This window comes from Lepus europaeus, chromosome 3 (assembly GCF_033115175.1).
Source record: "Lepus europaeus isolate LE1 chromosome 3, mLepTim1.pri, whole genome shotgun sequence".
NCBI lineage: Eukaryota > Metazoa > Chordata > Mammalia > Lagomorpha > Leporidae > Lepus > Lepus europaeus.
The window spans coordinates 117,635,365-117,648,441 of NC_084829.1; the positions used below are offsets into that span (position 1 = coordinate 117,635,365).

General features: G+C 40.9%; 1 protein-coding gene across 4 annotated transcripts in view; it reads right to left on the minus strand.

Annotated features, from left to right (window-relative positions):
* MCM9 (minichromosome maintenance 9 homologous recombination repair factor) overlaps positions 1 to 13,077 on the minus strand; it is a 216,631-nt gene that overhangs the window by 110,477 nt on the left and 93,077 nt on the right. For 2 of the 4 annotated variants that reach the window (XM_062186671.1, XM_062186670.1), the window contains exons 10-13: positions 12,798 to 13,001; positions 11,357 to 11,439; positions 10,794 to 10,939; positions 3,930 to 7,257 (exon numbers count right to left, since the gene is read on the minus strand). In XM_062186671.1, the coding sequence (XP_062042655.1) occupies positions 5,787 to 7,257; positions 10,794 to 10,939; positions 11,357 to 11,439; positions 12,798 to 13,001 (1,904 nt within the window). In that variant the 3' untranslated portion in view covers positions 3,930 to 5,786. Of the gene's footprint in view, positions 1 to 3,929; positions 7,258 to 10,793; positions 10,940 to 11,356; positions 11,440 to 12,797; positions 13,002 to 13,077 lie in introns of those variants that run through there. The other 2 variants (XM_062186673.1, XM_062186672.1) reach the window with 1 other exon arrangement.

Below are 13,077 nucleotides of genomic sequence, written 5' to 3' on the forward strand. Positions count from 1 at the left end.
TTCAAATGTGAATATTATGATTGATACTACTGTTATATTGCAATTAAAATATCATTGTGGGCAAAATAAGTACTTCAAACCAACTTAGAAAAATATCAACTTCTGTGAACTTAATTTTGACTCAAAATTTCTTTGAAACTCTGTATTTTAGTATTGTTGGAGAAAGGTATAACAGCCATACATGTAACTGTAATGAGGTTAAAATTTCACTGCTTTTGTAACCTTCATAAAGTAATGATATTGGGAAGAAAAACAACTGGACAGTGTCTGGCAAATACATGTTGTACAGATACTTATTTTTTTCTGCTTTTACTAGTTCTTAGGGTACGGTCTATAAACAAGGGGTGCTCTTGAAAGATTCACTATGTCCCAGGCAACAGTGTCTCTTTGACATTCACACTGGGTCCCCTCAAAGGCCACAAGCCAAGTCTTAGGTATATTAGATCCCTCAAATTGCTTCAGATTTCCCTTTCTAAAAATCAGTTTCATTTCCCAACAATGCTAAAACAAGATCATTAAAAATCAAAACTGCATTATTCCTCAGTTTAAAATTAGGCTGGAATATCAGCTTGCTGTAATTTTACACAGGATTAAAGTATACCTGAGACACATGTAATTCTCATAGTGGATCCAGTCCCTGCTCAGCTGGCCAACGTACAGTTGAGAATCTGGAAAATGTTAAAATGTTTCTTAACTGCTCAGATTATCCTGAAGCATCACCCTAAAGTATACTCCAGAGTAACTACCTTCACATATCCCCATCTATTTTGACTTTCATCTAAGTATTTCAGGGTAGTTACGATGGGCGATTTTATGCATAGGAAAAAGGACACTTGATAACCATTGACACAAACTGTCCCCTCCATGGCCTGTAGCTCAGCACTGCCAGTGGGCCCACAGCAAAATTTAAATAGCTCCCTTGGGAAAGATGACCCAATTGCCTTCAGAGGCATGCTCTCACAGCTCAGTCATGATACAATCAGTAAGGATTGCAAAACAATAGAACCGATAACCGAAACCCTGCTGAGATTGGGATTCCTCGATGGGCCAGACATTGCCTCCCACTCTATTCTCAACAGACTATTTTCACCTACAGATCAAGCCATTTGCCTCTCACTGCCACTCCTTCTGAACCAAGGTGAACAAACCAAGACTCTGAAACGGTAAGATCAAGAAGATCAAGTTGGGTCATCAACTTGGAAGGTCAGAGAACCACAGGTAAAACCAAGCCCTGAACAGATCAACAGCTTTAAAACAAGGGATCGCCGGCGCCGCGGCTCAATAGGCTAATCCTCCGCCTTGTGGCGCGGGCACACCGGGTACTAGTCCTGATCGGGGCACCAGATTCTGTCCCCGTTGCCCCTCTTCCAGGCCAGCTCTCTGCTGTGGCCAGGGAGTGCAGTGGAGGATGGCCCAAGTGCTTGGGCCCTGCACCCCATGGGAGACCAGGAGAAGCACCTGGCTCCTGCCATCGGATCAGCGCGGTGCGCCGGCCGCAGCAGCCATTGGAGGGTGAACCAACGGCAAAGGAAGACCTTTTTCTCTGTCTCTCTCTCTCACTGTCCACTCTGCCTGTCAACAAACAAACAAACAAACAAACCAAGGGATCTTTGCAGGAACACAGAAAGCAAGGATACTGAGGCAGGGCTGGGAGGGAGGGGTTCGCTCACAGCAGGTAAAGGGAGCACACTAACCAAGAAAGAAGTGCCAGGGGTTTGGGGGGGCGGGCATGAGGACCCCCATGGTGCCTGGGGAAACAGCTTTAGTCCTGAATTCCAGGCTTTGGCAGACACAGTGTAGCTTGGTGAGACTGTTTCCTGTCCTTAATGAGACTCCCTGCTGGATCCTCACAGCAAACCTACTTCTATTTCAGTTAGCCTTTGGGGTTTCCTTTTTCATAACCATATCTGACTCAGAATGCCTGATCCTCTGCTTTCATGAATGAGATCACTGGAGACAGAGAGGTTGAGCTCCAGCTAGTTCTACAATTCGCCTCATTTCCAGCTTTGCTATAGTACCTGTTCTTCTTTATGTATCAATGGGGCCCTGAAAAAGTTAGATCTGAAATATCAAACAGTGCTTTCACACTGGTTTCATTTATGAAAACCTCAAGTTCAACCAAGTTTGTCCCCACATAAAAATACACCTGGTACAAATGCCTGTTCTGTTGAGACTCTACTCAGCCAAGGTGTTAAGATACTAACTAAACATAAATAAGAGCAGTTGAGAAATAATATATGGCCGTCAGTTACTTTATTACCTTGTTCTTGAGACCAGAGCCAGTGTGTATATCCTATTGCCTTCCTTGAACCATCTCGTGCACCAGTGTTTACAGACACAGCAACAATTTTGTTAAGTATAGTAGTTTACCATTTGTCATGCTCAGTTTTCCAAGTATGGCCCTTAGATGCATTCTCAAACCTTTAAAAAAGAGAAGTGCCAGTGGAACTGACATCAGAATATCTGAAGGGTGTGACACGCTGTCTGTGAGCAGCAGTGAAGAGGAATGGTGTGGATAGCTTCCTATCAACCTGGGGGCTAGACCGTGGGCAAGAAGAGGCACCAACAGCAAACCCCTCATGAGGGCGAGTACAATGTGAGCCAGAGGCCTTTACTCTTTCTTGAATGTGAACAACAGAGAAAGCACACAAGGAAGATACTGCTCTGATCATTAAGGACCATGCACTGCCCAGCCCTGCATACTGTGTTTGTTAGGATTGGAACTGGGTTATTGAGGTGCTGCTTCTGAAAGCTTCACCTGATCCTGGATCAGCCCAAATAACTGTGATCCCAGAGTAGTTGGTGCTAAACTCCTAAATGTTGTAGAGTGATGGGGTGGACGCTGTGGTATAGCAGGTAAAGCCACTGCCTGCAATGCTGGCATCCCATATGGGCACCAGTTTGAGTCCTGGTTGATCCACTTCAAATCTGGCTTCTCTGCTATGGCCGGGGAAAGCAGAAGATGGCTCAAGTGCTTGGGCCATCCTCCACCATTTTTTGAGGCCACAGCAGAGAGCCCGATGGGAAGTGGAGCAGCCAGGACTCAAACTATGCCCACATGGGATACTGGCACTGTAAGCAGCAGCTTCACCTGCTACATCACAGCGGCGGCCCTTATATCTATCTCTTTAAGATTCTGAAAATCATGATAAAATTCCTTCCATGATAAATGTATCCTGAAGATTAATCTTTAAAATGTCAGAAAATTCAATTATTTTATATGGTTATATTAGAATTTAAATTCTAATTTGGTCTTTTCACAAAGAAAATTAACTATAGCTTTTATTATATTTAAATAATTTTATATTACTAAAATGTTTTCAAGGAGTGCACTAGCCTGAAATAAAAATATTTTGACAACCTGATTCAGAAATAGGCTATTTTGTTTTTACACTTTTCTATGAACCAGATATATGAAGTTTAAATTATACATATTTCCCGATCCACCTATGTGCTTCCATGGTACACATATTAAAGACCATGTTTTAGTTGTGACCGCATATACTACTGTAAGAGAAGTGGGACACAAAGGGTAAAAGGTAAGTTGTCTCCGGCTCTGCAAATACTACAAATGACCCAGAGCAGTGAGAGGACTTGTGCCTGCTAGTGACTTTCCTGTGCATTCCTGAGATCCAGAGTTTGTTCTCTTACACCCTCAACATCAAGAGGAAGTACAGTACCTTCAAAAGAGTTGATTCTACAGCCTAGGGCAAGAAAAAAATCAAAATGGCTCTGGAACACTGTTAAGTTTTAAGTTAGTGCAGAGGTTTTTAGAAACATGGGAGTGTAAAAGAACATGGAAGTCAACATAAAGGGATTTCCATTGATCAAGCTGTGACACCTGTACAAAAGCAGGCACAGAAAGGTGTCTGTAAAACAAAGGGAGGCACTGACACAAGTTTAATTTTTTAGAAAAGGGAGTACTTATACTGAATATTTTATTTTTTCCAACAATTAAGTCTGTTTATAGTATTTAGACTTACAGTTATTTATATTAGGGTAAGCACCAAAGAAGAAACTTGTAATTTTGGCAGAGGTACTGAAATGAAAAATACAATTAACTGATTAGCATAAATAGCATTTATGGTGGTCACAAGTAGCAACCAGGTAGGAGATGGCAAGGGCAGTCATACACAATAACCAAGGAGAGAGAGAATTGAATACTCTATTATAAAATATGAATTATTATTTAGATGTCTTAAACAGATAAGTTAATTACAAAAATTAAATCTATCACTACTAAGAAGCAAAAACTCTACATCAAAATTCCCAATGAATGTAAACATTTCCAACAATATGAAAAGATATCAAAATACCCTAATGACAAACCAATACACTAGATATTGTCACTCATACAAAACCTAATACATCATTACTCCAAAAGATAACAAGTATCAAAGACAAAAATTCATAATGAAGAGACTTAAAAAGTTTACCATTTAAAAACAAGTCAGCTCCACACAGTGGCTAAGGTTTGAATTTCTCTCATCTACATAATCAGACCATGTCCAGACTGAGATTCAGCTGGTCAAAAACCCAGATTCTCTCATTTTCCTTCAGTGCTAATAAGAATACTGAAACCCAGGGAAGCAGGAAAATAATTAGGAATATGTCAAAATTAAGAATCATACTATACTGGGAAGCCATTAAGCAAGTAGTAAAACAACAGATCACTTAAGCCATTGTCTTGATGTTTTAGAACAGGTTTATGTGAATATGCAAAAGTAAATTTCATAATCACTGCTTATTTATATATTTTTCAATTTGCTTAAATTGTTTCATGTTTTCAAAAACCTCATTCATACTAAATTTGTAATCACAATTTGAAATTTTTCAGAAAGTTCAATTAGCCAATTTTGGAATGAATGCTTAAATGTGCAAGAAAAACTGGTATTCTTAAATTTTATTTTCTCTGTATGAATTTAATGAGATGAACATTCAACAAAGTACACACTGTTTTGAGTATTCTTCATGTTCAAAAGTCCCTCTGACAATTAAACTGCCATTCATTATTACAAATACATGATTCAAAAAAGAATGTCTGTGACTATGGCATCCTCACAACCCCTACTAGAATCCAAAAGAGAAAGGGATTTTATAACCATTCAGAAAGACATTGCTTGGGTTATCTGTTTCCATCAAACACAGTAATTTGCTTGGTTTTAAATACAAATTAATGCTAACCTAATAAGAACCACACTTCTCTACCATCTGGGTAGATGTAATGTGATGTATGACCGAGACTACTGCACACGCTCTTCTTCTAACAGTAGGATTTAAGTTGTGCTGGAGGGAAGTCTCTTAGACAAAAAAAGAACCTGGAGCACCAACAGTGGACTCATGAAAGAAAAACTCAAAAGGTCAGTACTTTAGAAGCGTACTATTTGGTAGCCAGATATTTCGGAATTCACAAAAGTAAAAATAGAAAAGGCCTCCTCAACCATATTCGATTTATAAGTGATACTTTCCTGGAATTTGTTCCTCACAGAATGAAAGAAAGAATCTAAGGAAAACCCTCTTCCCCTTACAAATAAAAAACAGAAATATCTTTGGGAATGTAAGTGCTCCAAAATTACGCCTAACATCACGTAATCTGACTTCTGCTGGTTTCATGCTGACCTAAATTGATTATAGGACTTCTAAGTCATGAATGTAAGCCTCACAGTATAAAGCCCTTTGGGGGAGCTGCTATTCAGAATGGCCTCCACACGACCAACGTTCACATGCTCATCCACCCAAGCTCATACATCCCAAAGATGCTGAGCAGTCAGGGAAGGTTTTCACAGTCACGGCTTTTTTCTCATTTCTTCGTCCCAATCAAAATCTAATGCTTCATCATCCAGTTCTGGTAAAGTAAATAGAGGGTTTGGGGGAAGAATCAGTTTCTCGGTCGACCCCCGCAGCTGAAAAGATTTCCTGTTACTGCCCAGGGTGTTGGCTGTGGTTGTAGGAGCACTTGGGCGGCTGTCACCCCAGTTCTTCCTTTCAGGAGGGGGAGGGGATTCTGATTTGGATTCTGATGGAGAAGTAAAGCAGAAGTTTGCCAGTTTGGCCAAGGTACCAGAATGAACCTTATTGCTCTTACTGTTGCCTGAAACCTCTTCCTGTTTGCCTCTCTCACACATCAGAGGAGAACGCCCGGAGTCGCCCCCAGGTCCTGGTTCAGGCTGAATCACACTCTCTTCAGGGGCATATTCCCTCTTGTCTTTTGATTCGTCTTCCTCTGGTGGCTGTTGTGGCTGCCCCCTCACCTTACCCCGCAGCTGAGCTGAGCTTCTGGTTCCTGGGGTAGATGCCAGCATTTCTGGAGCCTGTGCAGGCAGAGCTGCTGCTTTTTTGGTTCTGTGCTGAGAAACTGTAGGACTGTGAACTGCTATTTTAGTTGTGCCAGTAGACACATGGCTGTGGTCTTCAGGGGAGTGGATCAGTTTTGATTTTTGTTTGAAAGTAAATTTTGCCAGTTTGGTCAGAGGGGCACTTGGGCTCTCAACACTTTCAAGTTCAGGCTCTTCCGCCTCAACAAGGGATTTTGGTCTCTTTCTTTTGGGAGTTTCTGATGTTCTTTCTGGGCCGTGTACAGGAACGGACTGAAAATGAGAAGAGGCTGTGGGCCCGGAAGGTACCCTGGCAGTGCTTCTGCAAAACTCCTGGGTCCGCTTCTTGTGCCGTTTGTGCAGTCCGCTAGGGACATGGTGAGTCAGTACAGAGTCTGGCTCATCAGCAGGTAGTGCTGCTGCAGAAACTAGTGCTACCGTTTTTGCCTTTTTACCTTCAACCTTGCCTGACCTTAGTGGAGTATCTGTCTCTCCTGGTGATGAAAGTTGCCTGGCTTCCAATTTGCTCCTCTGACTTGGCGCACTTTTGTCCTTACCCCGAAGTTTGCTGTTAGAGATTTTCAAAACCCTATCTTTCCCACTGGTTTTGGTACCAGGACATAGAACAGAGTCTTTAGGTTCACTCTGAGGAGTTTCCATGAAGTCAAACCAGCCCAAACTATCATCTCTGCCACTTTTGTGCTCGGCTGAATGTTTTCTACTTGTTGATGTGCTGGGCCCTGGCTGGGATGGGGGATCTGGAAGTAAGCTTCCCTTGGGAATGCCTCCAGGAGAGGAGGTATGCATGCCACAGTTCAATTCTTGTGGTGTGGAAGTTCTGAACTGTGACTGTTCCCCTGAATCATTTCCTGAGGATCCTGGAGAAGCCTCTGCAGACTCCACTGCCTGTGGCTGGGATGGGTGCACATTCTGATTCTGTAACCTGCAGCAGAGACAAATAAGGGACATATGTACTGTACTGAAGAGAATTTGCTTTAATCTTTTTCTCTCTTTAGTCTCTGAGAAGCCATCTCAAAGGTTTAAGTCCGACATAATTCCAAGTTAATACTGAATAGTCCTCTAGAGCAGCAGAAAGAAATGATTCTTTTTATCAAAGTAGAGTTAAAGTGCTTTGATAAGCATTCTAAATTAACTTGAAGCTGCAGTGAAATAAAGAAAATGAAACAGGAGGTTTGTCTTCATGTTTAGCTCTCTATGAAAGTCCATTCAATTCATTTAAGATTGCTTGATATCAGAGTAAAATACGTAGTCTTATCTCTCATGCTAAATGTTCAAATATGATACAGACATCTTTGTCCCAGCAGCTGACTGCTGACCAAGTTAGTTGTTGCTGTAGTTATTAAAAAAAAAAAAAAAAAAAACAGGCTGTAGATCACAACCAGAGTGAAAGAGATTATGATCTCTCACATCTCTGAATTTTAGCTCATCTAAAAAGTCACCTTCCACAGGAGCCAAGAGCCAAGGTGCTGGGATTCCTACTACCCTCTGCACGTTCACACTCATGGCAGACACACTTGTGACACACTTCCTGTGAGGCCCAGGCATGTTTCAATACCAGTTCTGGGCTATTACCAGTCATGAATTTGATAAAGATGTAAAATCTACTTCCCTAACTCTCTGAAAAAAGAATCTGTTGAGTGACACTCATTCTAAATCTTGGGGCATATTAGAAATGTAAAGAATGCCGTAGGACCAGTTTCTATCAGGAACTGTAATTCTCTGTAACAGGTCCTTCAGAAAGCCTTTCCCAAACACTCTTGTTATTTAGCACACTAGGACCCTGCTTGCATGTACTAACTCTGAAAAGACGTACCACAAGCAGATGAGCAATCTACTCCAAAATTCATGTGTAAGCATAGAAATGGAGGAAGAATACATTTAGATGCATGAAAATGTAAATAGTATACAAGTGTGTTTCAAATGTTAACAGAAAACAAAAGTAAATTTTGATATATAGTTTTTTCATAGTGTGCAGTTTCCATAACCTTAGATCTATGACAAAAGCTATCCATAGATTTCAAATATTTTTTGCATCAAAATAAACTTATCTTTTAATTCCATTTCCATTAACTTTCAAAGCACCCTCACATATTTCTTCAAAAAGATTGCAACTGACTTTTTTCTTATTAATTCCTTACTACTACTTTCAAAAATACTCCATAAAGTACTACCTTTACAATCAGAAAAAATCCACAAAGCATTATTGTAAAAATATTGTGTAAAATTTGTTCACAGCAAACGTACATTTCATTGCTACTAATTTGAGTTACAACCAAACAAAAAAGCAAGTAACTTTCAAACTTACTACAAATACACTATTCAGCATAAAACTGAGTCAGGGATACTCATAACCATTAAAGCTCCACAACAATGTGAAAAAAGATGGGAAAATTAAGAGGTAAAATAACTTAGCCCTATCATTTTATTCTGATTTTTGTTTCAGGAATTAAAATGTCTCCTATATAAAATTTCCGTAGTTTTACTATACTTTCATAAAAAATAGTATCATTGCACTGCTTTGAAGTGGACAGAACAGCCACTAGACTGTCCCTAGTCAAGTATTTTCTGGAAGAAAAATACCATGAAAATACAAAGCATTTTATTATAATTATGCAACCATCTAAAGGCAATGAGAGCTTTCTCCTAAAGAGTAAAACCCAAATGTTATTTCAGTTTTTCTCACTTGACAAGATTAGTTTTAGAACGTGTCTTAGCAGTAGCCTACTTGGCTTGGTTCATTTGAGGACCCACACTGTAACATGGCTCTGCATTACAAAGAATTACCAATAGAAAAAATATATATATATGTATGTGTGTGTGTGTGTGTGTATATATATATATATAGTGTTTTTTTTTTTAACCTTCTTTCCCTCTAAGGTCATTTTGAATCTGGAAGTCCAAATGCTATTTTTCATTTTTTTGAAAAAAGAGATTTATTTATTCATTTGAGAGGCAGAGTTACAGACAGAGCTAGAGGCGGATTCAGAGAGAGGTCTGCCATCTGCTAGTTCACTTGTTTAATGGCCACAGTGGCTGGAGGGGGGGCTGATCCAAAGCCAGAAGCTAGGAGCCAGGAGCTTTTTCCAGGTCTCCTATGTGGGTGAAGGGGCCACCTGGGCCTTCTTCCATTGCTTTCTCAGGCGCATTATCAGGGAGCTGGATCAGAAGTGGAGTAGCCAGGACTCGAACCAGCACCTAAATGGGATGCCAGCACTGCCGGTAGAGGCTTAACCTACTATGCCACAGTGTCAGCCCCCCAAAATGCTATTTTTCTAACACACAGTGGGTGTCTCATTCCCTTCTATTATGAATCCAACATATGTTAGTTTCGAGAAGGTGAGGTCAACCAAAATGAGCAGCTCTTCTTCAAAGCCAAGGCCAATTTCAGGAGGGGCTTGAAAAGGACAGGCTACAATAGACCATAAATGGCCCAAAAGAATAACTTTGCTCTTAGACCCATGCTCTGGATCATAGAAAAAGCTAGGAGACCACAGAAAGGTAGGGGTGGACAGCATCGACCTTATACAAGTATTAGTCAAAGTTCACCACAGCCTGGCACCTTGGTATTACAGGCTAAAGGCAGTGCCCACACATCCTGAGGAAGGCTGTTGAGGTTTGATATAATTTAGAAAGAGAATGATGATAGAAGAGTTGGCAATGATTGGGAAAGAAAACAGTGGGAAAGGAACTCTCAAGGTTTTACCTGACATATTGAACAATTCCAGGATGGTCCCCAAGTTCTCCTGAAGTTGCCCCACTTCCACATACATTCCATAAACCAGACCCCAGCTTTAAGATCAACACCAAAAACCAGGTTAAGGTGAATCAGGAAGTCACTCTACTGATCATAAAGACACCTGAATGCGTCAACTTGCCGTTCTTCATTCCTGTTTCTCAGATACAGACTCAAAGATTAGCATTTCTGAAGCTCATGTATGACAGGTCTTCAGAAACTTCATGGAAAACAAATTTTATGGAAAAAAAATGCCTGGATTTTGCACCAAAATAAATTTATTTTTCAATTCCACTTTCTATTAACTTTCTAAACTTCCCTTGTATTTAGGAAAGAAACCTGTGTCTTGACTAATGCACGTGACACATTCATCGTCTTCACGTCTATTACCCACATTCAACAAGTCATTAAGAAAGGGAGATTCTGAAACATTGCTTGTCTTTCCTAAGTTGGTACTGCAGAACCTCAGGATGTGGAACAGAGACAAGCCACCCCCCACTTGGCCTGCCTGAATTTCTAACTCTCAGAAGAGTGAATACTAAAGTAGTATTGGTTTTATTTCAGCCATTGACTACTGGCTGGTTCATTATATTGCAATAATACCTGAAGCAATCCCCTACAAACAGTACAGATAGATTTCATACTTAGTTTATACTTCCTTTGCTTCACTAAGTGCCAAACATGGTTTTCCCATTTTACATCTCTCTAGGTTTTTTCTTCCTTACCTTTCAAGTCTCCTAAGCTCTTCACGCAAGAGGCTCTGCAGCTCTAGCTTTTCCAGAATAAGTTCACACTGCCTCTGGTACTGCTCCCGAGGGTTTTCAGGAAAGGAAGTGTGGAGAGCATTCACACCTCCTAGCAGTGCTCCTCCCTGGAGGCAGAGAAGATACCAAGGAGAGTTACCATGCTTCTAAACTTCTACACTAGCAATCAGCAACTCCAGGCAGCTAAGACCGGCCCACCACATCCCTATCTTGGGTATCAGAATCATCTGGGAGTCCCTTTCAAATTTCCATGGCTGTCTCTGCCAGTCCATGGTGGCAGTCATTGTTCCAGGAAGCCATAATGTCACTAGTGAGACCAAGAGCATCCATCCTTCAGCCATGCTGAGAAAAAGGATTAAGACCCTCCTACTTTCCATCAATGGGCACAGTCATGCCACTGAAACAAGACATATCTCCAAGACATATTCTCAAGAGTTATTAGATCTAGAATATGATCACTTCTGTAACTCTTGACATGTTATATAGAATGTTTATTAAATGTTAGATACACAAAAAATCCTTACCTGCATTGAGGATTCCATTACTGAAACCGCTGTAATAGCATCTTCCAGAGTCACAGTGTCACGAAACATTAGGCGGGCATGAGCTGAGAAAACAAAATACATTTGTTTTTCAGGAACATTTAAACATCATTTTCTGTCTGACTTCCTCCCCAAGATTGTATTTAATGAACGAGGTAAGAATTATAAATTAATTTTACTAGAACAAGCACAAAAGTCAATGTCCAGCTAATTTTTAGGTTGTTTCTCTAACGAAGGGTCTAATTTGCACAGCCCAGGCAATTTTGTGTATTTACATGTAAAGATACTCTAGGCTCTAACACACAATGGGGCCATATAAACATATCTGCTAAGTATTCAGCAATTTTTAATCCCCATTTTTTTAATATATTTTAGAAACTTACAAAGTTGAAACTCTCATCTCTGGCTCTTCTTTTTATCAATGATCCTTGAACTTCTCAAAGTCACAAAACTAGCAATCCTGAGGCATGGGTATTTCTTGCCCTACTATTAGCATAGAGCATATTTTTCATTAAGCATATATTGTTTCATCATATGATACATCCAGTTCACAAGAATATTTTTAAGAATTATTTAAACATTAGCTAAAATATAAAAGACAGTATCAAGGCAACAAGGTTTGAGTTGCATCTAGTTGCATGTGTGCATGCAAGCTTATGCGTTGGGGAAGGGACAGGACATGGCATTTTTGCTCTGGCTGTTAGAAGGATAGAGTGCACCTGACAATTACTGAGTTAAATACTAGAGATGCTATTTGGGAAACGATTCCTCACAAAAACTATCCCACTCTAAATGCTAACAGAGATGCCACTGAGAAACAGAACTGCAGAAATGGCATCTTAAGGTACAGAATGTCCTCAGAACCTTCTTTCCTAATAACACTACATTCCACTCAACAAAGTGATCTTAGAAGAATGGAAGTCTCAGGGTTCGGAGCACATAAGTTTTAAGTGGTCTCTGAGCGCCTTTGTGTAGGGATTGTTCTAATTCGTGTTTTTGTTTTGTTTTGTTTTGTTTTGTTTTGTTTTGTTGTTGTTGTTTTTGACAGGCAGAGCTAGACAGTGAGAGAGAGAGAGAGAGAGAGACAGAGAGAAAGGTCTTCCTTTGCCATTGGTTCACTCCCAAAATGGCTGCTACGGCCGGCGCACTGCGCCGATCCAAAGCCAGGAGCCAGGTGCTTCCTCCTGGTCTCCCATGCAGGTGCAGGGCCCAAGCACTTGGGCCATCCTCCACTGCCTTCCCGGGCCACAGCAGAGAGCTGGATCGGAAGAGGAGCAACCGGGACAGAATCCGGCGCCCCAACCAGGACTAGAACCTGGAGTGCCGGCACCGCAGGCGGATGATTAGCCAAGTGAGCCGCGGCGGCAGCCTCTAATTCGTTTTTTAATCCATGGTGCCCAGCCCAGCACCTTGCACACAGTACCTTCTGCTAATCGTATCAAGCTCTCCAACAGACGGATGGTTGTCCGTGCAGCATTCCGGCAGTCACTCTGCCTTTGCATCTGGTAGTAGCGCAGAAGGACTTGATTGCCCACGTCAGACAGTGAGGGCTGTAGCTTCCTAATGAGGCAGAAGTAGGTTTTCATCTTTTCCATGCTCCAGAGCTTCTCTGATTTGCTTGGGTAACCTGCACATGAGTAAATAAATTCTAAGAACAAACACTTCATTTTAAGGGTTTTGATAAAGTTCTTGTACTCATCTTT